The following is a 26,326-nucleotide window of genomic DNA, read 5'->3' as shown; positions in this document are numbered from 1 at the left end:
ATTCTACAAGTGCTTGTTGAAGGACTGTGATCTACTATCTAAATAATATTTACTACTTCAGCCACACACTCTTCAGTTGCACGTTCACATTAGCTGTGACAGCTGGGCTGTGCACCAGTCTTACACAGTTTAGCAAAAACACTAGTAAATACTCTTGAATCTGGTACACTGTGGTTAGGGGTTAGGAAATCATATACTGTATTCTCTATAAGCAGCAGCATGTGTGGCGTGCTTCAGTGATATGATATGCGATAGAGTTGGCCAACAAACCACAATCACAGCTGAAAAATTCAGTTGCTCAAATTCAGATTCAACTTCACAACTTAAACTTCAAAACAAAAGTGACACTCAATAAATAAACCCACAGTGTGTAGAAAATATAATGTAATTGGGCAGATAAAAAATCTCCTCACCAAGCCACAGGAGAACACATATAAAGGTACCATTATTGAAATTTGCTAGCTTTTGCAGCCAGTGGCTCCTTCTTCTATCAGAAACATTGAAGCAGAAATAAGACAAGTGAAGGAAAAGGACTGGTGAGGCTTAGGAGATGGGGGGGGGGTACGAAAAAGGACCACCGGTCAGGGGAGACATCAGCTGGGAGGAAAAGGAAAGACTGATTGTTGGGGACTGCTCTGAATGAGGTTTGGAAACCTGAGAGCTTAGAGGTGGAAGATAACATAATACGGAAGACAAAAGTTACTGACAAAACATCATGCATTGGATAGTAAGAGAGGAAAGATTAGTGTGTTGCATGTGGTAAAGGTGGAGAATTGAAAAGTCAGAAAATAAGAGATATATAAAACTAAAAGGGAGTGAAGAAAGAAATAGTTACTGATAAGAAATGCCGAGACCAAAGAAATTAATGTAAATTAACGCCAGGTGGGTGGCAAGAACCAAGGATGTGTTGGAATGGCAGCTCCCACTTGCAGGGTTCAGAGAAACTGTTGTCTGGGGGAAGAATTCAGATGGCTCGTGTCAGAAAACAGGAACCAAGGCCACAACTGTCATGTTACAACAGGACAAAGTGTGTTGCCAGTATACACCCACTGCCTACGCCCATTCGTCGTAAGTGATAACTTGGTGGTAGTCATGCCAATGTAATAGGCCAAAGGCTGTTTAAATAACAGCTGGTACATGGTGTGTCATTTGATAGATTGACATTATATGTTTTGCCAGTTATAGGGCTACTATAACAGGGTGTATACGACCCAGGACGACCGGGAGATCCGGGAAAAACCTGGGAATTTTTTCATCCGGGAGAAAACCAGGAAAAACCCGGGAATTTGTAGAATTTCGGGAACTTTTCATTGGTTTAGTTTTCAGTGAAATTTTTGTGATTTTGCCTGGTAAGAACATATTCTCCAACAAAGGATTTTTTTGTATCCCGCTTCTGCAGAATAATACTGCAGCAACAAAACATGAACGAGGGGGGGAAAAAAATGAAAATAAAACTTAAATAGCAAAGTAAATGTGCCATATACAACAGCAAAACATAGTGCTCATACAAGCATCTTCCAACAGCAAAGTGTGTCAAAGGCTTTAGGAAGACTATGCAATGCTTCCTAACTACAAATTGTCTTTGATGAGCGTGACGTGACAGCTATCTTCATTAGATTCGTTTGAGTAGCTGCGGGTGGGCTCTTGTGCATGCGCAGGTGTGTCGCATATGGGTAGTACCTTCTCCTGCTTCTGCCTATGGATGTGTTGCTGGGCACCACTATCTTCTATTGTCCCGGTTCGGAAATATTGTAGATCCGGGGCTGATGTATAGAGCAGTCTGAGCTGTAGTGGGGAGGTGGGTAGTCTTCTCGTGACCCATATTTACGTTTAGTGATTTTGCTGTTTCCTCTTCATTATTTGCTCTCACATTAAATGAAAACAAAATGGATTTCTGTGGTTGGGAGCTATCAAATGAATTAAAATACGTTCACATAATTACGGAAGGCTAAAATATGTTATTAGTTTCAGGTTTTATTTCCACCTTTCTGACAGTCAAGCATTAATCACCTTGCAGAACAATGAACTTATTTTTGTCGGTTTGCTAAAGAGATTTGGCTTTTATTAATCTTTAGCACTGAGGCAGTTAATTTATTTGAAACGACGTGTTTAATTTCACACTGTTGGCTAGCTTAAACTGTTCGCTGCATTTCAAGTGCACATTTTCCATCTCCTAGCTCGCTTGGCATTATGCCATAATAAAGAATCAAACATGAGATAATAGTACTGGTACTCAAGAAAATTTACATCTGAATCTGGACATATGATTGTGTACTTCAAGCCGAATTATGCATTTTAGTATGGTTCATGAAATTCCGATGCTCTTGAAGTATCCTCTGATGCCTTGTTTCTTTTGTAACATACTGCAAATCTTTTAATGTTTTACACATACAAATTTTTGGGCCTCCTGTGTCATCGTAGATGTGCAAGAGCAACTGCTGAAACTAATCAGTTTCTAACAGGTCACGGGAAAATATGGTGGTTTGAAAAGCGTTACTTTCAGCGTAAATTTCCTTTTACACAAGATGAACTCTGTGCAAGAATGTTCGATGAATTTCTTAAATCACAGAGCGTTTGGCTCTCAATTAAAAATCAACTGTTTGAGTACGACCATCTAGAAGAATTTCGAGCCCAGAAGATCAGACATTTACGTCGTTATTAAAAATTTTAGTGGTACATTTGTGTGATATATCTTAAAAGTGTCTCAGCTGAGGCATCAAGGGATCACCAATTTAGTATTGGAGGGCAGCGTGGAAGGTAAAAATCGTAGAGGGAGGCCAAGAGATGAATACACTAAGCAGATTCAGAAGGATGTAGGTTGCAGTAGTTACTGGGAGATAAAGAAGCTTGCACAGGATAGAGTAGCATCAAACCAGTCTTAGGACTGAAGACCACAAGAACATCATCTTAAAGTGTAACACACGCAAAAAAGATCAACATCATATGTGGAAGCTTAGCTTCTCTTATAGCTTATTAATCTTCGAGACCACGATTATATGTGAAACCTTTGTTTTTCTTGTAGCAGCACTATGTATATTAATTTAAACCATAAACTTTTCTTATTTGTATGTTCGCGCTACTTAAGAGTGATCTTGCTATTGGCTAACTACATCACGTATCCTATGCTGTCATCATCTGGTGAGATCACGTGATGTGAGCTATGACTGGCTTACAAAAGCACATTGCAATCTCGATTTCAATTCTTGGAAAGTAACATGCGGTGTTTGGTGGAATTCGAATTTATACCTTCGTAACACAAAAATATGCAGCATACGTGTTGCTGCAAATCAAAGATCTTTCCAAAACGTGTCTCCCCCTCCCCGAGTTTCGTTTTCTAAAGTGCCGGGAAATTTTACGTCGGCGTATAAAACCATAAACATTCAAATGATTGATAACTTTTACAGTGCCAAGGAAAAGTATACTGTAACTTTAAATGGGAAAAGTGTATTTTCATCCGGGAGAAATTGTATTTTTAACCAGGGATTTTTTTTTCCTTGTCCATGTATACACCCTGTATAAATAGTGGTAGGAGGGTTCATAGGGCAAGTCCTACAGCGGGGACGGTCACAGGGGTAGAAGTCGTAGGGTAGGGAAATGGGTGCAGAAGGATTATAAGGTCTGAAAAGCATATTGCAGAGATTGGGAGGACAACGAAAAGCTATTGTGGTGTGGTGGGCAAAATGTCTGACAGAATGGACATTATTTCAGGACATGATTTTAGGGAATCGTGGCCTTGTCAAAGAAGCTGATTAATAGCTTCAAGACAGGATAATACTGAATTATATGCGGTGTTCTCCTAAGTGCTTTTTGGGGGAATCAGCGGTACCAGGATTGTATGTGAAGGGCCAGGATATCTGCTTTTGGAATAGGGAGGGGCAATTATGGGCAGTGAAGGGTGAGGTGAGAATGATGGTGTATTGCTGCAAAGAGTCTGCATCTGATTAAATACATTTACCTCGAATGCCAAGGCTCTATGAGTGGGGGGACGTTTGATATGGAAAGGATGGCAACTGTCAGAGTGTAAGTACTGTTGTTTATGTTAGGTTTAATGTGAACAGAAACGCGTAGCTGTCCTTAAGTGAGAATGACGTCAATGTAAAGGAAGTGGCATGGGATTTGAAACAGGACCATGTGAAATTTATTTGAGAGAATGTATTTAGATATTCCAAGAATTTTAACAGGTCAGCCTCACTATGAGTCCATGTGACAAAGATGTCGTAAATGTATCTAAACCAGACCAGTGGGAGAAGGCTTATGGATCACTGGAAAACCCCCTCCAAACAACCCATGAAGAGATAGGCATAAGAAGGAGCCATCCTGGTTCCCATAGCTGTGCCCCTGACCTGTTTCTACGTCTGTCCCTCAAAGATAAAGTAGTTGTTGGTAAGTATAAATTTGATTATGTTGAGTGGGAAGGATGTCTTAAGTTTGGAATCAGGTGGGTGCTGATCGAAGAAATGTTCCGCAGTAGACAGACCATTTATATATGGGGTATGTCGGTATAGAGGGAGGTGACATCAGTGGTGAAAAGCAAGGTATGTGGGATGGGCACAGATTTCAGATGATTTAGGAAATGGTAGGTGTCTTTAATATTGGAGGGAAGTCTTTATGCTATATGTAGCAAGCTTTGATGAACTAAGGCAGATATACATTCAATGGGTGGTTTGAAACTAGCAGCAGTGGGACAGTCAGGATGGTTATGTTTGTAAAGCTCAGGGGAAGGTAAAATGTGGGGATCCCTGATTTGGTTGGCGTAAGAAGTTTTATGGATTGGGTGTTAGTTCTTGTGAGGAGTCTGAGGTCTTAAGGGCGGAATGTAGGTCAGTTTGTTTCACAGGGATGGGATCTTGATGGCAGATGCTGTACATAGAGGTGTCAGATAGCTGGCATTGACTCTTACTTGCATACTCCCATCAGTCAAGTACCACAATGGTAGATCCCTTGTTCTCTGCTGGGAAGATAATAGTGGAATAACCAGTTTTTCGGGAGCTTGGAGTTCTGCAGAGCACAGGTTAGGATCATGTTGTATGGACCTGAGGAAGGGTTGTGAAGCAGTTCTGGATGTGGGAATATTGTGAAGGCTCCTAAGGGATGATTTTGAGGTAGTGGTGGTGGATCAGGTTAGGATCATGGTTGAAACTGTTCGAGGCAGGGTTCATTGTCAGATCTGCTGATGGAAAGTTTTTGGGCTTGGGTTATGAGGTGCTATTTCCAGTTGTCATTATGTGTGCAGGCAAGTAGATCCTTCACCAAAGCAGCATATTATATCCAAATTTAGGGCTGAAAGTGAGACCTTTGAATAATACAAATAATGAGGGGAGTACCTTAGATGAAAGGTTGAGAACACTGTGCTGCTCTAGCTGGTTCTTGTGATCATGAGTTATCATTGCTCTGGGAGGCAGTGGTAAAGGCTGGGGGATGTTGGCCGAGCTCAGTTTGTGGGAGAGGAGTGGTAGGTGATGGCGCTGTTGAGGTAGTCTAGGAGAATGCGGGGATAATTTTTTGAGATAAAGTCTACCATTTCGTTGCAGTTTGGTTTGTCAGATAATACCACCCAAGGGAATATGATGGTCAGGATTTTATAGGAGGGGAGAACTCTGTTGGAGTGGAAAGTGGCAGATGAGGTATATATGTCACAGATTAGCTGGGTAAGTGCAAGAGATTGCTGTATTTGAAACTGTAAAAGGGGCTGATGTAGAGTAGAATTGCATCCTGAGACAAGGACTTCCTGTGTTAGGCCTTTGGGAGTAACTCCCAGGACAGAAGCATGTTTTTGAAAGGGATGAATTTAATATGTGGAGTATCAGTATTTAATATGTAGAGTATAAACAAACAAAAAGAAAACTTGGATCTGTAGCAACCTGTATCTGTGTGACAGTAAAAATTGGGCAAACACTATGTGGAATGTTTTATTTCATTTAATCTACACAACCCCCTCCTAAAATATTTACTATTCCTCCTGAAGCACCCTGCATAGCTTCTGGAACAGGCTGTAATTTCACCAGTGCTCAGTCTACTGCAATACAATACTACGTTTTCGTTCCCTGTCTTCCACACTTGCTTTAAGTTTGCAGTGGCCACTTTCCCAACTGTATTCAGCTGCAAACTACTGTCTTTACTAATGACATTGTCAGATATTTTGATTTCTGTAACTCCTGTAATTATGCTGCTCACAGAAACTGCGGGTCTTTACAGAGATACACTATGTGATCAAAAGATCTGGCTGAAAATGACTTAAAAGTTCATGGCACCCTCCATCAGTTATGCTGGAATTCAATATAGTTTTGGCCCACCCTTAGCTTTGATGACAGCTTCCACTCTCACAGGCATAAGTTCAATCAGGTGTGCTGAAAGGTTTCTTGGGGAATGGCAGCCCATTCTTCACAGAATGCTGCACTGAGGAGAGGTATCGATGTCAGTCAGTGAGGCCTGGCACGAAGTCTGTGCTTCAAAACATCCCAAAGGTGTTCCATAGGATTCAGGTCAGGACTCTGAGCAGACCAGTCCATTACATGGGTATTATTGGTGTGCAACCACTCCGCTAAGGCCGTGTCTTATGAACAGGTGCTCGATTGTGTTGAAAGATGCAGTCGCCATCCCTGAATTGCTCTTCAACAGTGGGAAGCAAGAAGGTGCTTAAAACAACAATGTAGGCCTGTGCTGTGATAGTGCCATGCAAAACAACAAGGGGTGCGAGCCCCCTCCATGAAAAACATGACCACACCATAACATCACCGCCTCCGAATTTTACTGTTGGCATTACATTCGCTGGCAGATGATGTTCACCAGGCATTCGCCATACCCACACCCTGCCATCAGATCGCCACATTGTGTGCTGTGATTCGTCACTCCACACAATGTTTTTCCACTGTTCGATCGTCCAATGTTTATGCTCTTTACCCCAAGCGAGGTGTCGTTTGGCATTTACCAGCATGATGTGTGGCTCATGAGCAGCCACTCGACCATGAGATCCAAGTTTTCTCAACTCATGCCTAACTGTCGTAGTACTTGCAGTGGAACCTGATACAGTTTGGAATTCCTGTGTGATGGTCTGAATAGATGTCTGCCTATTACCCATTATGACCCTCTTCAACAGCTGGTGATCTTTGTCAGTCAACAGATGTCAGTCTGTACGCTTTTGTGCTGTGTGTGTCCCTTCACATTTCCACTTCATCAGAAACAGTGGACCTAGGGATGTTTAGGAGTGTGAAAATCTCGCATACAAATTTATGACACAAGTGACACCTAATCACCTGACCACACTTGTAGTCCGTGAGTTCCATGGAGCGCCCCATTCTGCTCTCTCACGATGTCTAATGATGACTGAGGTCGCTGATATGGAGTACCTGGCAGTAGGTGGCAGCACAATGAACCTAATATGAAAAATGTATGTTTCTTGGGGGTATCCAGATACTTTTGATCACATTGTGTAGATGTGTCATTGAATGCAATTTTATGTCAATTTTCCAGTGCATGTTCAGCCAATACCACCTTCTCTGGATAGAATAATCACAGACACGTCTCTTGTTCAGTTCGACATTGTTCTGTCATGCACAAGGTTTCCTTACATAGTACTGTCTGCAGTGGCACAGTATTTTTTAAATTCTGGGTATTCTGATGCCAATATTATCTTTCAAAGGTCTCATAAGGTGGCATACTGTAGCTTGAGGTGTGAAGATTGACTTCATGTTCTCTCTCAGGACCTTTGAGCACTTGGCTGAAAGCTTATTGATATATAACAGTATTTTATTTCAAGAATTATTTCATAACCATTACACACTAATGAAACATGAAGGAGTGCAGGCATATATAAGTTCCTGTGTTCGGGGGGTTGTGGGTGGGGGGATTGCGTGACCAGGAAGATTCACATCCAAAAGTTTAATCATATTTTAGATTGGTCGGCCAAGTGCTATGTACCAGTTTCCAGTGAGCCACATTTATCTAAATTGTGAGGATGGATCAGGAAGCCTTTGCCCCTATTTTTTGGTAGCCAAAATAAGATACATGTAGGTAATTAGAAATATATGTACTACTCTACATACATTACACTATTTTTTTACGTAGCCTCCACGTCAGTTCGAACGTTTGTCCCATCGCAGCACTAAATTTGAGATGCTTATGGAGTAGAATTCATCCAGCTGACTGTGCAACGACTGTCTGACTGATATCTTGGCTTCATTGCTACATGTGAATTGATACTCTTTCAGGAACTTCTCCAGTGGACTGAAACTGTGGAAATCACCATGGGTGTGGTCTTGACTGTACGGTAGATGGTTCAAACTCTTCAAGTGAAATGACCGAAGTCTATCAGCAGATCTGATTGCTACATGTGATCTAATACTGTTGTGGAGGATGATCACAGTGTCCAAATTGAGAATCCCTTGGTTTCTTCCTGGGGCAGCCTACAGATGTGGCAGCTTGGAACAATAACTGTCGGCAATGATGGTTACACCTAATGGCATAAAATCCAGCAGGAGCAGTCCACAGTGATCCCAGAAGACTGTTAACATCACATCTTAGGCGAACCTGGATGGTTTCACACCACCCTCTGCTGTTTTGATTCCAACATGAAATGCAATATCCTTGTTTCATTGGCATTAACAGTGAAGTCCAGGAACCTATCACCCTTCTCGGCATACCATTGCAGATGATTCAGTGAAGCAATCATTCACTTGCCTGTCATCATGCTTTCACCATTGCATCCACACAGGAAATATTGCCATCAGTCAGAAACAAGCACAAGTTTCCCGAATGGTCATTGTCATACAAATCTTCATGACTTTTTGTGAGCCCTTAACACCACCACCTCACCCTTCTCTAAGCAAGACACCTTTCTGCATACATAGGCTATGTTTTCCAGTGGATTTTGATGGGTGTTCATACCTTGGTCTATAGAAACAAATCACGCCCATTGCTTGCATGCTGTGGACATGTGTGGCACAACTGCCATCTTCTAGAACTGGCAGCACCTCCATGCCGCGGAGCTACCGGCAGGGAAGGCTGGGGCAGTCAAAGAAATGTTCACTGCTGGGAATGGACATATTGACTTCACACTTACAGCCACAATTTGCCTAAAAAAACAGGGGCAAATACTTTCTGATTCACAGATGTATAACTTTAAGAACTTTTTATTTGATTGTTGGGCTCTTAATTGGGACCTGTGTTTTCTCAATACTACAATGTTTGTATTTCAATACTACAATTTTTGTTTCAACACATCAAAATGCAATCTGTTATATGCTTCAAGTCTCTCAACTGACAATAAATTTGTATGCATATTAATAACCTCAAAGTCAAATGCCCTAAACCCAAATGAACCAACAAATCAATTGTAACATCTTCAATTGAATAATACATGATATAAGTTTAGATTTTCACTTATATCTGACTTACTATTGCAGTGTGAGAAGTATATTAACATAATTACTTTTATTTCAGTTTTCCATGCATAAATATAGTAATTCACAATGTTAAGTATTAAACGTAATCCTAATAATGGGTTAAAATTTCAGCGAACTGAAGTATATGATGGTGTTTATAACTCAGTTACTTTTAATATCTTAATCATAAGGGCTAACTCATTAATGTACCCTAAATTATTTTTTGGATAAGATCTTGCTAGATATTAAAATAGGAAGTGCTGCTAATAATGCTACAAAAAATGATGATAATAATAATGCAATTGAAAAGTCAGGATGGAAGAATAAAAAGGATTAGTTGCTGCTCACCATGTAGTGGAGATGATGACTCACAGACAGGCACAACAACTGCTGAGACCAGACGTGGCTTACTATTTTAGCAGCCATTTTTGTGCCTTTCTGCAACTCAGCATCTCCTCTATATGGTGAGTAACAATCTGTCCTTTTCATAATATTGTTAATAATAATAATAATACTGATGATAATAACAATAAAAATAAAAGTTGGTTCAGTGTATAGTGATTTCTCAAGGTATAATGTTGTTTCTTGATAAATGACTGAATTATTTATATTTATAGGTTTTGTATTTTTGAAGAAATTTATGAATATTCTTTTGTCTACAGTAATTAATATAAATCTGCTCAGAAGTTTCACATGCATTAATCACACTTTTCAACACAACATTCTTTTTTTTCTGTGAAAGACGAATGAAAAATTTTTTGATAATTTTTATTACCTTGTCCATTTATTTCAGCAGTAATAATTCGTTATCATTAGGTCAAAATTTAAATCTTCTGTGTATTTATTCTTTCTAGTGTGAAGCATGTGCTAAGTTAGCAGTAATCAGTCATGTCATGTAAATCCTACATGTAGTATTTCACTAATAATAGTGATCATAAATCAGGCACGACAGTGATGAGATAATGTGGACTTCTGTACATTAGTGTTTGGTTTTCCTTTTTCAAGATCCTGATAGTGACACAGAGATTTAAAACTAACTCAGAGCTGCTGGCCCATCCATCTTTAATATTCTGCATTACATGACTGTGACAAGTGTAATTTATAATACCAAAAGAGAAACACACTTGATAAAATTATAAAATTATGAGACGGACTGTTGTTGGAGTATAAGAAAGAACGCTAACTTTGGAACTGTTATATCCTTACTTGCAGAGAAAAGAGTAGTAGGTTGCTTAAGGTTGTTCATCACTCACCCATATACCTGTTTTTCCTCACGTTATAACCTCCTTTTGAAGTTCTGGATTGTTGTTGACTTCATTCAGCAACTGTTGTGCAATATCTATGCGACATCATTTTTTGTCGAAATTCAACAGTTTCGGAACAAACTTTGCTACGACGCCTTTCGTGCCCAAATCATCTGAAAAAATTGCTTGGCATGAGCGAAAGGATGTGCTGACATCATCAGCAACCTCTCTGATGGTGATTCAGTGATTTTTCAAGAACTGTTTTCTTTACTTCTTCCACAATGTTGTCAGTAATTGATGTGCTAGGGTGTCCAGAGTGCTCGTCATATTCAACGTCTTCTTGACCCTCTGTGAAATGTTTATGCCACTTGTAAACTCTTGTCTTACTCATAGTAGATCGCCAGTAGCTGTAGTCAACATTTCAAATGCAGTGCTGCACTTTATTTCATTTTTCTAGCAAAATTTAATGCAAATTCTTTGTTCAATAATTTTCAAAAGTAAAAATTCAATGAGCACTTGAAAACACACATTACTTTTTCAACTGTCAACAATAAACTAAACATTCGAAACAGCTGAAAATGCAAACATACATCAGGAACATGTGTAGCAAGAACATTAAAAAAATTGAAAGTCATATGTTAAAGCCTGCAAAAATAAAATGGTCTGATTACTTTTTAATCACACCTCATATATTGCTAAATGGCTAAGAGAGTCATCTGTTCCCAGGTGCACTTTGTTTGTGTAATGGTTCCAGGAGCAACAGAAATTTGATGTTCAGTATTTCATATAACTGTTCACTATATTTAAAATACTGTCATAATCTAGTCCTTAAGATGCATAATGTTACACAAAGGGGATAACACAAGAAACCATGTATTAAGTTAGGCGGTGTAACTCACATGACACAAATTGCTCAGGCTGTATTCACTGTTTGAGAACGAGATCACTTAGTGACTTCCAACAAACATGACATATACAGGATGGCACACGAAATGTGTCACCATTTGTTTCATACATAATTTATGAGTAGAATTAGATATCCCATTGACCATCACAACAGCAATAACGGTAGATCTCGGAGAAACAAATGAGTTACAAAATGATGCGTAATTAAAAATACTGTCGCTAGGAGACTACTGTTTACAACACAGCCGACAATAGATGACTAACAATGCAGCTGCGATTGGCAGTTGTGTTACTTTTTCATGAAATGAAAAGTCCTGTTGCGATTTGAAGGTGGTTTCAACGGCAGTTGAACACACAGTGGGCATCTTCCAAGAGAACCATTCACAGGCTGTATGATCAATCTGTATAGGAGAAGTCCTGGCAAATTGTGCAGAAGGGCAGCCGTGGAACTAGATGTATCCAGATGCTCCGTTCAACGGATTCTTAAAGGTGACCACCTGATGTACCCATATAAGATAACCTGTGCGCAGAAGCTCGCTGCAGAATGTTAGAGACTACTGTTTGCCTGCTGGGAGAGTACAAACTCTCTACATTTGGTTTTCAGACAAGGTGCATTTTCATTTGGACGATGTGGTTGACAAACAAAATATTTGCTTTTGGGCTACTGATAATTCACAAGTGCTTCACGAACAACAACATTGTGCTCAAAGGATAACAGTGTGGTTCACAATTTCCAGTCACGACCTTACTGAACCTTTTTTCCTTGAAGAAACTGTGAACAGTGTCTGTTATTTGAGCATGCTCTGCAATAACTTTGTTCCACAGATTCTTGGTACTGCATTGCCCTTCATCATGCAACATGGAGCAAGGCCACTTAGTGCAATCATTGTGCTGGATTTCTTACATGAGCATTTTGACATACAGTTCCATTCACTCAGATTTCCATGTCATTTCAGTGACAGAAAATTTCTCTACCCCCAATAGTCCAGGCCTCAACCTCTTTCTTTGGGAATACCCGAAGGAAACAACTTTCCCGAAACTTCCACATGATTGGATGGAGCCTAGATCCCTAATTTTTCAAGCTTGCAGTGAAATCACAGAAGCCATGTGCCGTATGGCTATTGCTAACATTAATATTTGTGTGAAGCAAGTTAGGAATCAGAATGGTGGACATATTGAGCATGCCCTGAGTTAAAACAATTTTCTGTTGTAGTATGTGTTCCTTTGAGTTCGTCTAGACAGTAAAATTTTTACTCAAAAACAAAATGGTGACACATTTCATGTGCCATCCTGTAATTTCCTTGCTGTCATCCCCCCTCCCCCTCCTCCCCCCCCCCCCCCCCCAAACACACACACACACACACACACACACACACACACACACACACACACACACGAAAGAAAAAAGTTTATTGCTTGCTATAGCTTTGCTGTTCATGCAGTAACATGACAATTTATTATGTCTTTACTACTAAATCTATTCACAACACACTTTGCAGTGGTATATTAACATATGCCACTGAAAGTACCTGCAAAATTGTATCACTGTATGAGACATAGTCTAGGAGATGTGGCATGATAAAGATTTGAGATGTGTGAAAATTTAGCTGTTTTATACATGGGAGCTAGTTGTTTAAATAAATGGGGATGGGGAGTTATTAGTAAAGAAAATAATTAAGTAAATAAATAAATAAAAATAAAGAAAAAGTAGTAATAATGGAAAAAAAAGAAAAAGTAATAATAACGGAAAACAGAAAGGGGGAATTATATGTTGACAGAGATAAAATCTAGGAGGATGATGGGATGTTGGGGAGCAAGTTCCCACTTACAGAGTTCAGCAACATTACTGTTGGACAGGTGGATTCAAATGTGGTGTTGCAAGGAACTCAGACCCCTTGAGTCATGCTGCAGAGTACTTTCAGCAAATGGGTACTGGGTGTCCATGAGGTGGACAGGTCTCCTGTGCCAATTCATGTATTCAGTCACTTTATTGGTGGCATTCCTATATAAAACATGGCTCAGTGAATAAATGTTACATGTTAATTGGTGAACAATAAGTGTGGTTCCACATGTTGTGCTGTCTTTGATGTTTTTGGTCTTACCAGTGGTGGTTTTGGAATAAATGGTAGTGGCTGAGAGCATAGGCAGGTTTTGTAGTGGATAGAATAGTGGGAGCAGGAGCATTGGAAAAGTGCTAACAGTCTGAGATTGTCATACTGTTTACCAAATATATTACACAGATTAGGAGTATGATGGAAAATGGCATTGGGTTGTGTGGGTAGGATATCAGGATGAGCTGGTTTCAGTAAGATCACCTTCGTACCATAAAGGTCGACAGGCGATACTTGTTGCACGTGGTAGTAAACAGGTATAAAGGGTATATTGCTCAAAAATAAGTATCCACATCAATAGAAGGTTTAACTGAGAACATTGTATCCGCCAAGTTTCAAAAAGTTTGTGCTAAATAAAATTTGTTTCCAACATAATTTCGGATATTAGTTTCTCAGAGCAAACCAATTTTTAATATTTCAATTCACTTGGGATCTTATGGACTCATATTGTGAAACAATTCACTGGTATCAAATAGTCTTTATCATCCAAGAATGATTATTACAGTTGTATATTGAGGGCCTGCAAAAACCTCCTGTCAGAGTCCTTAAGTAAATAGGAATACTGCCCACTATATCACAACATATTGCAAGCTATATTAAGTCCCCATGAGTTAACAAATTAGGTAAAAGTAAGCTAAAAGCATTTTTCTTTGCAAGGAATTTATTGTCTTGATCAATTTCTAAAGAGAGATGGGCAGATTGTTTCACACATTTGTCTTGATTTTTGTGTTCCAGTTCAAATTTTAATTTATGTGCCTGTTTTATTTTTACATGATTAATAATATTTGCAATCTCCCGCAATTCTTAATAGTTTTCTCTTTTGGTTTGATAAACCTGACAAAATGTTCATTTAATTGCTAGACAGTTTTATATAGTTCATTGCAAGATTCCCTCATGTTTCTGTATGGGAGTGTAAATTACATTTATATAATACTAAATTATTTGTTTTGACTCATTCCACACCTGTGTCAGCACACAGTAATGTTTCTATGTAATAAGTATCTAAATAAATAAACTGCATATTTTCAGTTACCACTGTAAACTTAAAACACAGTTACTACTATGGCAGGTGACATGTTTCTTCAACATATGTGGCAGATCCGTATGATGTGATTCGTCTGTTCCCGGATCTACTTCCGCAGGAGACACGACAGCCGACTCTGGACAGTCCCGACAGGCACCCTATTCGACAGAAGCTTCAAGATCGAGAGCTCGAAAATGCTCTTCTTGCGTTGATTGAATTCCTCACTGAGGTAAATTCAAAAGTACACACTACTTCAAGTATTTAAAAATGAAATCCCAAAATTATCACTACTTACTGTTATTGATCATAATAGTACCAAAACAGTTATAAATTCTTGTCAACAACTAATGCACTAATTGGTGCATTGATTCTGAGTAAGTTGTACTGTTCATTCTGACTACCCCTGTCTATGTACAATTTTTCTGTTTTTAGAATTGTATTAAGATAATGTTAATTAAAGTACATACTTATGTGTTTGCAAAAGATTTTTGGCAATATTGATGGGAGTACACTCTTTAAAATTCTGAAGACATTGGGGATAAAATAAATTACAGTGGATGAAAAATTATTTACAATTTGTAAAGAAACCAGGTGGTAATTATAAAAGCCAAAGGACACAAAAGAGAGGCAGTAGTTCAGAAAGGAGTGAAGCAGCATTATAACCCATCTCTCTTATTATTTAGTTAGGAAACTTAGAAGAAATTTTGGAAAAGGAATGATTGTTGAAGGAGAAGAAATAAATGTTTTAAGTTTTGCCAGTGACAGTGTAATTCTATCAGGTAAATGTAGTGGATAGGGACTTCAAAAGGGAATAACAGATGAACAACAACAAAGTAAAACAAGAACTGTGAAATGTTGTCACATTACATTGAGGTGATGCTTATAGAATTACATTAGGAAATGAGACACTAAAAGTAACAGATTTTTTTTGTTGAGGGGATTGCAGTAGCAAAATAACTGGCATTGGCAGAAGTAGGGGCAGAGCTATAAAATGCTGATTGACAACAAAAATTGGTATTCGGAAAAGATAAACATACACAGGGGGAAAAATCGCAACATAAATGTGGAGTAATGAAATTTCGTGAATATATTTGTCTACGTAACATGTTTAAGTGATTAACATTGTAAGACCACAGGGTAATGTAAGTGCAAGAAAAGCCACTGCAAATGTGAAATGCTGGTGCATTAATAACTAGCCAGAATGTTGAATGGAGACATGCAAACATGCATGTGTTGTGGTGTACAAGTGCCAGACGTCACTTTGTAGTATGGAGTTCCAAACCTGTTACACTTTGTCAGTCAATACAGAGGCGGATGACACTGGAGTTATTGTCCGATGATGTCCCGTATGCGCTCTACTGGAGACAGATGTGGCGATTGGGCAGATGAAGGCAACACGTCGACACACTTTAAAGCGTGTTGGATTACAACAAATCTTTTGAAGTGTGGTCTTAACAGAAGAATGCCGAAGATTACATGGGTATATTGGATGAGCAATCAGGAGGTGCTGAATTCTATGATTTCTTGATTAAAAGAAGGGGCTTCATGAATGTCAAAGAATAGTTGGTTTGTTAATGGAGGTATGTGGAGGGGAGCTTTAGAAGGAAATCCAGGCTTGACTGCAGTGAGCAGGTTCAAAAGGGTGTAGGCTGCAGTTGTTATGCAGAGATGAAGAGGCTTGCATAGGATAGGCTTGCACAGAGAGCTATATCAAAGCAGTCTTTGAACTGAATACTATGGCAATGGAGGTTAAGATGTGAAATAGAGTAGGTTGCTGCACACCGCATAGAGGACACATTGAGTGGCAGCGGGCACATCAAAAGAAGACTGCTAGGTATTATCAGGTATTGGACATAGTCCTTCTTAAAAAATCACAGACACACACACGCACGCACGCGCGCGCGCGCACGCACGCACACACACACACACACACACACACACACACACACACACACTCACTAATGAATAGCTCACACACTCGTGGCCACTGTCATCTCCGAGTACTAAGTTCCCACTGACTGCTCAGCTTGCTTGATTCGTATCATAAGCAGTCAGGCCTTACCGCCCAGAGGCATGGAAATATCCAGGCTATATTCATCCAGTATTTGAGAATACGTGCCCTTAGTGACTTCCAACAAGCTGTACACACAATTTCTAAACTTGATGAAACTTTTTCTTCCTCTCATCCTTACAAAAATATGATGGAAAAAAAGTTTGTCAGACATTACGTTTTCTCTGTTCATGCAGTAAAGCAGTCTCATCCGACATAATATTTTAATTTATTACTTCTTTATGACTGATTCTATTCCCAATACTTTTTGCAGAGAGTATCCACTTATTCAGTGAAAGTACTTGCAAAATTATGTCATTGTACTACACATAGTTCAGGAGATATGACATCATAAACATTGATGTGTGTGAAAAAGTAGGTTTTGCTTAAAATAGAGCACAAATTACCCATGCTATACTTTTCCAGTGTTTGATGGTGAGAGCATTTATTGACTTCAGTGACCTGAGACAAATTTAAACATAATTTCAACTTTTTTCTAAACTTTTTCTAACTGGCATGCCTAACATCATCTGTGTAACACATTAACTCATGTCTAAAGTATCATAAGGTGCTTTAGACATAGGAGTTTGATTCTTTGAAAGAATCGGGTGTTTACTGGTGAAATGCTAGAACTATATTAGAATCATGTTAATTCATTAATTGATTCATCTGTTACTACTTGTTAGAAAAGCTTCGTTATAAGTGAAAGGCAGCTTAGTCGATCTTTGAACATGCCACACCAACGCACTGCTTTTTTTTGCTACATTAATTCTCAACACCAGCTAAATACTTATCCAGTGTTAGTTTTTTCAGGGTTTAGTATTAATGTATTAGTTACTCAGGAAGTGTGTTTTTCTTAAGGATGTATAGAACTTAACACACAATTCTACACAGTATACTGACATGATTGTTCCCATCAACTGCATCCTAAGTTATTCCAAACATAATCCTGAAGCACGTACATAATATTGTGCTTTTCAGATTGGAAATGACTAATATTCGGTAAAAAGATTCGTCCTCTTCTTCTTCTTCTTTTTCTTCTTCTTCTTCTTTTCTGTCCTTTCACTTTAACAATAGTAGTCATTTGTTGCATGGTGGTTCCTTTATAAACTGATAATTGGCTCATAATACAAATAAATGTCATAAAGAAATTATGGTTTTGTATTTCCTTATACTTGTTGTAACGAGTAGCAAGAGGAAAGTCAGTTGCCATTTTCGAAAAAGCTATAGGGACTTAACCTAATTTAATGTGAAGATGCAAGTGAGTAATCTGGTATAAACTGAAATAGACTGCCTTTAAAATGAATAATGAAATAGAAGAAATGTCCATATAATATATTAATTTGACACCTTAAATTTACTGATGATTAGATCTTTGACGGTAAATCACAAAGTGTTTCAGACTAACAGTTTGCAAATATTGGTTATATCATGTTTAATTATTTTAGTAGCCGGCCACGGTGGCCGAGCGGTTCTAGGCACTTCAGTCTGGAACCGCACGACTGCTACAGTCGCAGGTTCGAATCCTGCCTCGGCCATGGATGTGTGTGATGTCCTTAGGTTAGTTAGGTTTAAGTAGTTCTAAGTTCTAGGGGACTGATGACCTCAGATGTTAAGTCCCATAGTGCTCAGAGCCATTTGAACTGTTTTAGTAAATGCATTTTGACACTACATTTCTGTTACTACATTATCTTTCAGTGTAATTTTTAACTGGGTTGTTTCTAACTAGTTGAAAGCTGTATAAATGTTTCATGAAGTTTCAGGATTGCAGCGCACTATGTCAACCTCCTGTCATGATATTTCAGCTGACAACCATTCAGCCATCTTCAAGTGAGTGTGTAGCACTGGAGATTACTAGTTCATATTGCGAACTTCATACCAAAACTTGGCGGGGAGACACATGTGCAAAGGCAGCCACTATTTGAGAGACCTCTGTTGAGTTTCGTGTGTTCTATAAATATTGCTCCATATATGGTGTGCAGGCACATGTGTAATGGTGATACTTAGTGGTGTAAATTTCCTGGACATTTATAAGTTGGGGCAAATGCCTACAATAAATGCCTGGGCAAATGGCCAAAATTCATAAATGCCCAGATATTTTTGCATTTTAAAGATTAATTTATAAGTGGGGCCCATAAAAAATTTAAGCTGATATTTAGTATTGGAAAAGGTGTTTTGCAACACTGCTTCTTCAGTGGTTGGGTAATCAAGTAGAAAAAGCTGCTTGAGAGTTCGGGAAAGTTATTAGGAAAAACAAATTGGACTATGAACATAACTTTTTACATTTTTAGTGAGGCCAATTCTTGGGAAGTTCAAAGTAATTTTTGAAATAAAGTATAGTTTCCATTGAGTACCGGAAGCTAGTCCATAGGTAATATTTTTGCTTACTACTGATTCTGATTCCACGATTCCTAGAATCATCAATTCTCTAGGAATTGACTAGTATCAGAATTGAATGATTTCAGTGTCTTGGGCATCGAGTCCTTGTTGTTAAATCTTTTTTATATTAATGTTCTCATTTTATCTTCACAGCAGTGCAGTTATATGAAAGTGGATAAAGAAAGGAGCAGAATAGAAAACTATAGTCTGACTCATATGTCACTACAACTGATTCCCCCCCACTGAAAACAGTTTAAGAACACAGTTATCATAAAAAAACACATGCCAACTGTTTAATACATTCAGTAATAATTTTATTATCAATAACCATTCTACAATAATATTTAGAGATGTGACCCAGATTATAAAATGTATTACGTTAAAAAGCGATGACCTAAGGACAGTGTTTTTTGTACTGCCTTACCACTACACAGCTGTTGAATACAGTGTCTCTGTGAATGTGAGAGGGGGGAGGGGGGGGGGGAGTACAACTCATAAAAAGAAATAGGACACTATAAATGATAAGTGACTGTCAGCAATGTGTGCCCATAGTTGAAAAGCTAGCTTCTCTCTCCTTTCCTTTCATTCTTAATCGTAAAGGCAACAAATGATAAAGTGTAAACATTCCCTAACATTTAGTATCAGGAGTATCATTCTGTCCCTTACTTTAATTTTTAAATTATACATACTAGCAGTAAAAATTTAAAAGGTGCTTTTTTTTTACAAATTCCCAGATTTGGAGTGATTAAAACTGTGGAGTTAAAATTCAGATTTCAGAATTAATTTAATTAACTGTCACTAGACGTGTCATTGGTCATGAAATATTTTCTTTCTGAAGAAATCAAAGAAATCATAAGGTCCCATGCCTAATCCAGTTGAAAGTTGCCATCACGATTAATAAGATCTTCTGCCAAACGTATTTCTACTGATTCCTTCATAACTCAGTCCCAGAAGGATCTTGCCGAGGCTAAGATATCTGTGGCAGTATACTACATGATGTCTTGTGGAGATACAATGCTTGTCTATGGCTGACTTACTGGGCTGCAAAAGGCGAGTGTGGTGATCATGTTCAACACGTGTTTCAAGCACTTTGCACATTGTCTGGCCAGCGTGGGCTTTGCCACACAGGTTAGATATTCTGTAGATTCCGGAGTACTCTGCCAGTGTGGCAAAGCCTACATTGGTCAGACAATGCACACAGTGCATTAAAGATGCATTGAGCACGATCACCACACTCACCTTTCACAGCCCAGTAAGTCAGCGATCGCCAAGCATTGTATCTTCACAGGAAGTTCCATGGATTATTCTGCCACAGAAATCTTGGCATTGACGAGATCCTTTTGGGATTCAGTCATTAAGGAATCAATAGAAATATGTTTGGTGGAAGATCCTATTAATCGTGATGGCAGCTTTCAACTGGATAAGGCGTGAGACCTGGTGATTTCTTTAATTTCTTCAGAAAGAAAAAATTTTATGACCAACAACACGGTCAGTAACAGTTAATTTAAATAATTCTGACAGCTGGATTTTAACTCCATGAGTGCGCATTCTAACAGAGAGCGCACATTTAGCATCACTTTTATGCAAATGCCTGCATGTTGTAGATGGAGCAATATTTGACGAGGGCACAAGAATTGACAAAGGTCACTCATGTAGCAGCTGCCTTTGCGTGTGTGTATCCGCACCAATTTTTGGTATAAAGTTAGTGATGTGAACTAGCAATCTCCAGTGAAAGACACTCACCTGAAGGTGGCCGAATGGTTGTCAGCCGAAACATCGTGGCAAGAAGTTGAAGTAATCTGCTTGTAGTCCTGAAAATTCATGGAATACTATTTATGAAGGGAAAATTTCAAGAAATACATCGAGGTGTGTGCTGTTTATCTGACATCCTCAAAATGTGTTGTAATTTAATTTAAAACTATAGTGCCATCACCATATTTACAAGATGCAAAAAATGTTGACAGGTCCGTCTTAAATTGATGGCTGGCAACACTGTCCAAAACAAAGCCATGGGTAACAATGTGAATAATAACAACAATTATAACATAAGGAACAGTGACAATGTAGTGGCAGAGGGAAGCAACATGAACAAGTCCACACAACAGCTGCTGCAAATCATAGACACAACTCTGCTGAAATGTTACCTTCAGGTAATTGAACATTAATTTAAAAAGAAGATAGCCGCTACTTATAGCTTTATACTTTTTGAATTTTGAATTATGACTTTCCCTTCGCTCCCAGCTTCAGGCAGTGTTGGCTTCGGTCACACAGCTTGAGGCTGTTGCCAATGGGCATCACTGTGGGGGTCCGGATGGGGGTTTGTCGGGGACGGCCAGCTCATCCCACACATCCCCCGATTGGACTGCGACTGGCTGCCCGGGATACTTCCCACATTGAGGCTGATCCCTCACCTGTGGTAGAGTGGGAGGTCGTCTCGAGGTGTGGCAGGGGGCGAAAGACATTCTGGAGGGCTGAACGGAAGGCCTCTCCAGTTTGTCTGACGAACCGGTTTCAGGCTCTGTCTCAGGCTGATACTGATCTCCGGCCGGACATGGCTGCTTGTCCTGTTCCAGAGGTTGCTCCTCAGTCTGCAAGGTCCGGGCAGTTGCAGAGGGTGGGCTTACTGGTAGTTGGGAGCTCCAACGTCAGGCGCGTAATGGGGACCCTTAGCGATGTGGCAGCAAGAGAGGGGAAGAAAACCAATGTGCACTCCATGTGCATACCGGGGGGGAGTCATTCCAGATGTGGAAAGGGTCCTTCCGGATGCCATGAAGGGTACAGGGTGCACCCATCTGCAGGTGGTCGCTCATGTCGGCACCAATGACGTGTGTCGCTATGGATCGGAGGAAATCCTCTCTGGCTTCCGGCGGCTATCTGATTTGGTGAAGACTGCCAGTCTCGCTAGCGGGATGAAAGCAGAGCTCACCATCTGCAGCGTCGTCGACAGGACTGACTGCAGACCTTTGGTACAGAGCCGAGTGGAGGGTCTGAATCAGAGGCTGAGACGGTTCTGCGACCGTGTGGGCTGCAGATTCCTCGACTTGCGCCATAGGGTGGTGGGGTTTCGGGTTCCGCTGGATAGGTCAGGAGTCCACCACACGCAGCAAGCGGCTACACGGGTAGCAGGGGTTGTGTGGCGTGGACTGGGCAGTTTTTAGGTTAGATGGGCAGAAAGGGCGGCAGCCTCAAAGGGTGCGGGGCAAAGTCAGGACATGCGGGGACCAAGCAGCAATCGCTATTGTAATTGTAAACTGTCGAAGCTGCATTGGTAAAGTACCGGAACTTCAAGCGCTGATAGAAAGCACCGAAGCTGAAATCGTTATAGGTACAGAAAGCTGGCTGAAGCCAGAGATAAATTCTGCCGAAATTTTTACAAAGGCACAGACGGTGTTTAGGAAGGATAGATTACATGCGACCGGTGGTGGTATGTTTGTCGCTGTTAGTAGTAGTTTATCTTGTAGTGAAGTAGAAGTGGATAGTTCCTGTGAATTATTATGGATGGAGGTTACACTCAACAACCGAGCTAGGTTAATAGTTGGCTCCTTTTACTGACTTCCCTACTCAGCAGTATTAGTGGCAGAACAACTGAGAGAAAATTTGGAATACATTTCACATAAATTTTCTCAGCATGTTATAATCTTAGGTGGAGATTTCAATTTACCAGATACAGACTGGGACACTCAGATGTTTAGGACAGGTGGTAGGGACAGAGCATCGAGTGACATTATACTGGGTGCACTATCTGAAAATTACCTCGAGCAATTAAACAGAGAACCGACTCGTGGAGATAACATCTTGGACCTACTGCTAATAAACAGACCCGAACTTTTCAACTCTGTAAGTGCGGAACAGGGAATCAGTGATCATAAGGCCGTTGCAGCATCCCTGAATATGGAAGTTAATAGGAATGTAAAAAAAAAGGGAGGAAGGTTTATCTGTTTAGCAAGAGTAATAGAAGGCAGATTTCAGACTACCTAACAGATCAAAACGAAAATTTCTGTTCCGACACTGACAATGTTGAGTGTTTATGGAAAAAGTTCAAGGCAATCGTAGAATGCGTTTTAGACAGGTACATGCCGAGTAAAACTGTGAGGGATGGGAAAAACCCACCGTGGTTCAATAACAAAGTTAGGAAACTACTGCGAAAGCAAAGAGAGCTTCACTCCAAGTGTAAACGCAGCCAAAACCTCTCAGACAAACAGAGGCTAAACGATGTCAAAGTTAGTGTAAGGAGGGCTATGCATGAAGCGTTCAGTGAATTCGAAAGTAAAATTCTATGTACCGACTTGACAGAAAATCCTAGGAAGTTCTGGTCTTACGTTAAATCAGTAAGTGGCTCGAAACAGCATATCCAGACACTCCGGGATGATGATGGCATTGAAACAGAGGATGACACGTGTAAAGCTGAAATACTAAACACCTTTTTCCAAAGCTGTTTCACAGAGGAAGACTGCACTGCAGTTCCTTCTATAAATCCTCGCACAAACGAAAAAATGGCTGACATCGAAATAAGTGTCCAAGGAATAGAAAAGCAACTGGAATCACTCAACAGAGGAAAGTCCACTGGACCTGACGGGATACCAATTCGATTCTACACAGAGTAAGCGAAAGAACTTGCCCCCCTTCTAACAGCTGTGTACCGCAAGTCTATAGAGGAACGGAAGGTTCCAAATGATTGGAAAAGAGCACAGGTAGTCCCCGCCTTCAAGAAGGGTCGTCGAGCAGATGCGCAAAACTATAGATCAATATCTCTGACGTCGATCTGTTGTAGAATTTTAGAACATGTTTTTTGCTCACGTATCATGTCGTTTTTGGAAACCCGGAATCTACTCTGTAGGAATCAACATGGATTCCAGAAACAGCGATCGTCAGAGACCCAACTTGCTTTATTTGTTCACGAGGCCCAGGAAATATTAGATACAGGCTCCCAGGAAGATGCTATTTTCCTTGACTTCCGGAAGGCGTTTGATACAGTTCCGCACTGTCGCCTGATAAACAAAGTAAGAGCTTACGGAATATCAGACCAGCTGTGTGGCTGGATTGGAGAGTTTTTAGCAAACAGAACACAGCATGTTGTTATCAATGGAGAGACGTCTACAGACATTAAAGTAACCTCTGGCGTGCCACAGGGGAGTGTTATGGGACCATTGCTTTTCACAATATATATAAATGACCTAGTAGATAGTGTCGGAAGTTCCATGCGGCTTTTCGCGGATGATGCTGTAGTATACAGAGAAGTTGCTGCATTAGAAAATTGTAGCGAAATGCAGGAAGATCTGCAGCGGGTAGGCACTTGGTGCAGGGAATGGCAACTGACCCTTAACATAGACAAATGTAATGTATTGCGAATACATAGAAAGAAGGATCCTTTATTGTATGATTATATGATAGTGGAACACACACTGGTAGCAGTTACTTCTGTAAAATATCTGGGAGTATGCGTGCGGAACGATTTGAAGTGGAATGATCATATAAAATTAATTGTTGGTAAGGCGGGTACCAGGTTGAGATTCATTGGGAGAGTCCTTAGAAAATTTAGTCCATCAACAAAGGAGGTGGTTTACAAAACACTCGTTCGACCTATGCTTGAGTATTGCTCATCAGTGTGGGATCCGTACCAGATCGGGTTGACAGAGGAGATAGAGAAGATCCAAAGAAGAGCGGCGCGTTTCGTCACAGGGTTATTTGGTAACCGTGATAGCGTTACAGAGATGTTTAGCAAACTCAAGTGGCAGACTCTGCAAGAGAGGCGCTCTGCATCGCAGTGTAGCTTGCTCGCCAGGTTTCGAGAGGGTGCGTTTCTGGATGAGGTATCGAATATATTGCTTCCCCCTACTTATACCTCCCGAGGAGATCATGAATGTAAAATTAGAGAGATTCGAGTGCACACGGAGGCCTTCCGGCAGTCGTTCTTCCCGCGAACCATACGCGACTGGAACAGAAAAGGGAGATAATGACAGTGGCACGTAAAGTGCCCTCCGCCACACACTGTTGGGTGGCTTGCGGAGTATAAATGTAGATGTAGATGTAGAATTCTTTCCATGTAGTCTCCAACCTGTGTCTGTCTCCAGTCACCTTATTTTTCTTTTACTCGCCTCCAGTACTTTTCCTTTCTCGCTTGTGCTTTGTGCATTTAGAAGAAGATTTAGTGCTACATCATGTATTGTTGTTCAGGGTGTCCACATGAAACCAATCTGATTTCCAAATGCAATTAAAAACCAATATGAGACTTAAATACTTGCAGTTTGCAGTATCGTGTAAAGTAACCTAAAATTTTTGTAGAGAAAAATTAATACACTTCTACATAGACTCGTTTTGTAAATCATAAGATGTCTAGATGATACCCTACCTCAACCCATGTGCGCATAAGCACATCTGGCGTGAAGAAGGCCATTGCATCCACAGTTGCACAGTTTGTACTTTGTGAGCCTGCAAGCAAAGTTGTTTATGTAGCACCTGTACTGTTGAGCAAATGATGTTTAGCTCTCTCGATGCTTGACAAACTGACTTTGATGGGTTTCTTTGGAAGATCCCTCTGATCTCTAACTTTTCATCACATGTGTGTTTTCTGCCAGAATCTGACTATCTGTTGATGTTCTCATCAGCTAGCAATTTGTTGTACCACATCTTAATCTTCTTAATGTCTGGCAGGTCCCTTTGAAATTCATATCAGAAATTTCTGTGGAGAGCAATAGGTTATTTGGTTTCTACATACCACACTACATATTAAGGTCACTTTTGAAGTGCAGTCATTTCTGGTAATTATTTAATATCTGAAACAAAACAAAAAGGAGCTGATTGGAAGAAATTTTCAGAGAACTTTTTGAATTGTTTTATATGATGCTGCAAACCACAAGTGGAGGTGGTTTCGTGTGGGCTCTCTGTATATCTGCATCCTTACAGCTCTCATTCTGAGAATGTTAAAATTTTGTTATATAATTTATGCTATTTCACATTGGATTCTCTCATTTAATTTGTCCTTTATCACCACTGTTGTCCAACTGAAGACTACATAAAAAATTTTTAGAAGTTACAGTACAGTTACTGTACAGCGCATGGTGGAGGGTGCTTTGTACCAGTGTTATGACTGCATTAGAGTGATATTTTCGGAATCAGTCCTTATTCTTCGAGAGAATCTTGTCCCCCCCCCCCTCTCCCCACCCCTCTTCTCGTTTTCTTCGATGCCTCCCCCCCCCCCCCCCCCGCTCCCAGTCTCTCTCTCTCTCTCTCTC

General features: G+C 40.0%; 1 protein-coding gene across 1 annotated transcript in view; it reads left to right on the top strand.

Moving 5' to 3' along the window:
* The window catches only part of LOC124716960 (vam6/Vps39-like protein), a 118,473-nt gene that overhangs the window by 44,570 nt on the left and 47,577 nt on the right, over positions 1-26,326 (top strand). The window contains exons 8-9 of the mRNA XM_047243558.1: positions 14,740-14,894; positions 21,059-21,244. Of these exons, the coding sequence (XP_047099514.1) occupies positions 14,740-14,894; positions 21,059-21,244 (341 nt within the window). The remainder of the gene's footprint in view (positions 1-14,739; positions 14,895-21,058; positions 21,245-26,326) is intronic.

This window comes from Schistocerca piceifrons, chromosome 9, assembly GCF_021461385.2.
Source record: "Schistocerca piceifrons isolate TAMUIC-IGC-003096 chromosome 9, iqSchPice1.1, whole genome shotgun sequence".
NCBI lineage: Eukaryota > Metazoa > Arthropoda > Insecta > Orthoptera > Acrididae > Schistocerca > Schistocerca piceifrons.
This window is presented reverse-complemented; position numbering and strand designations above follow the sequence as displayed.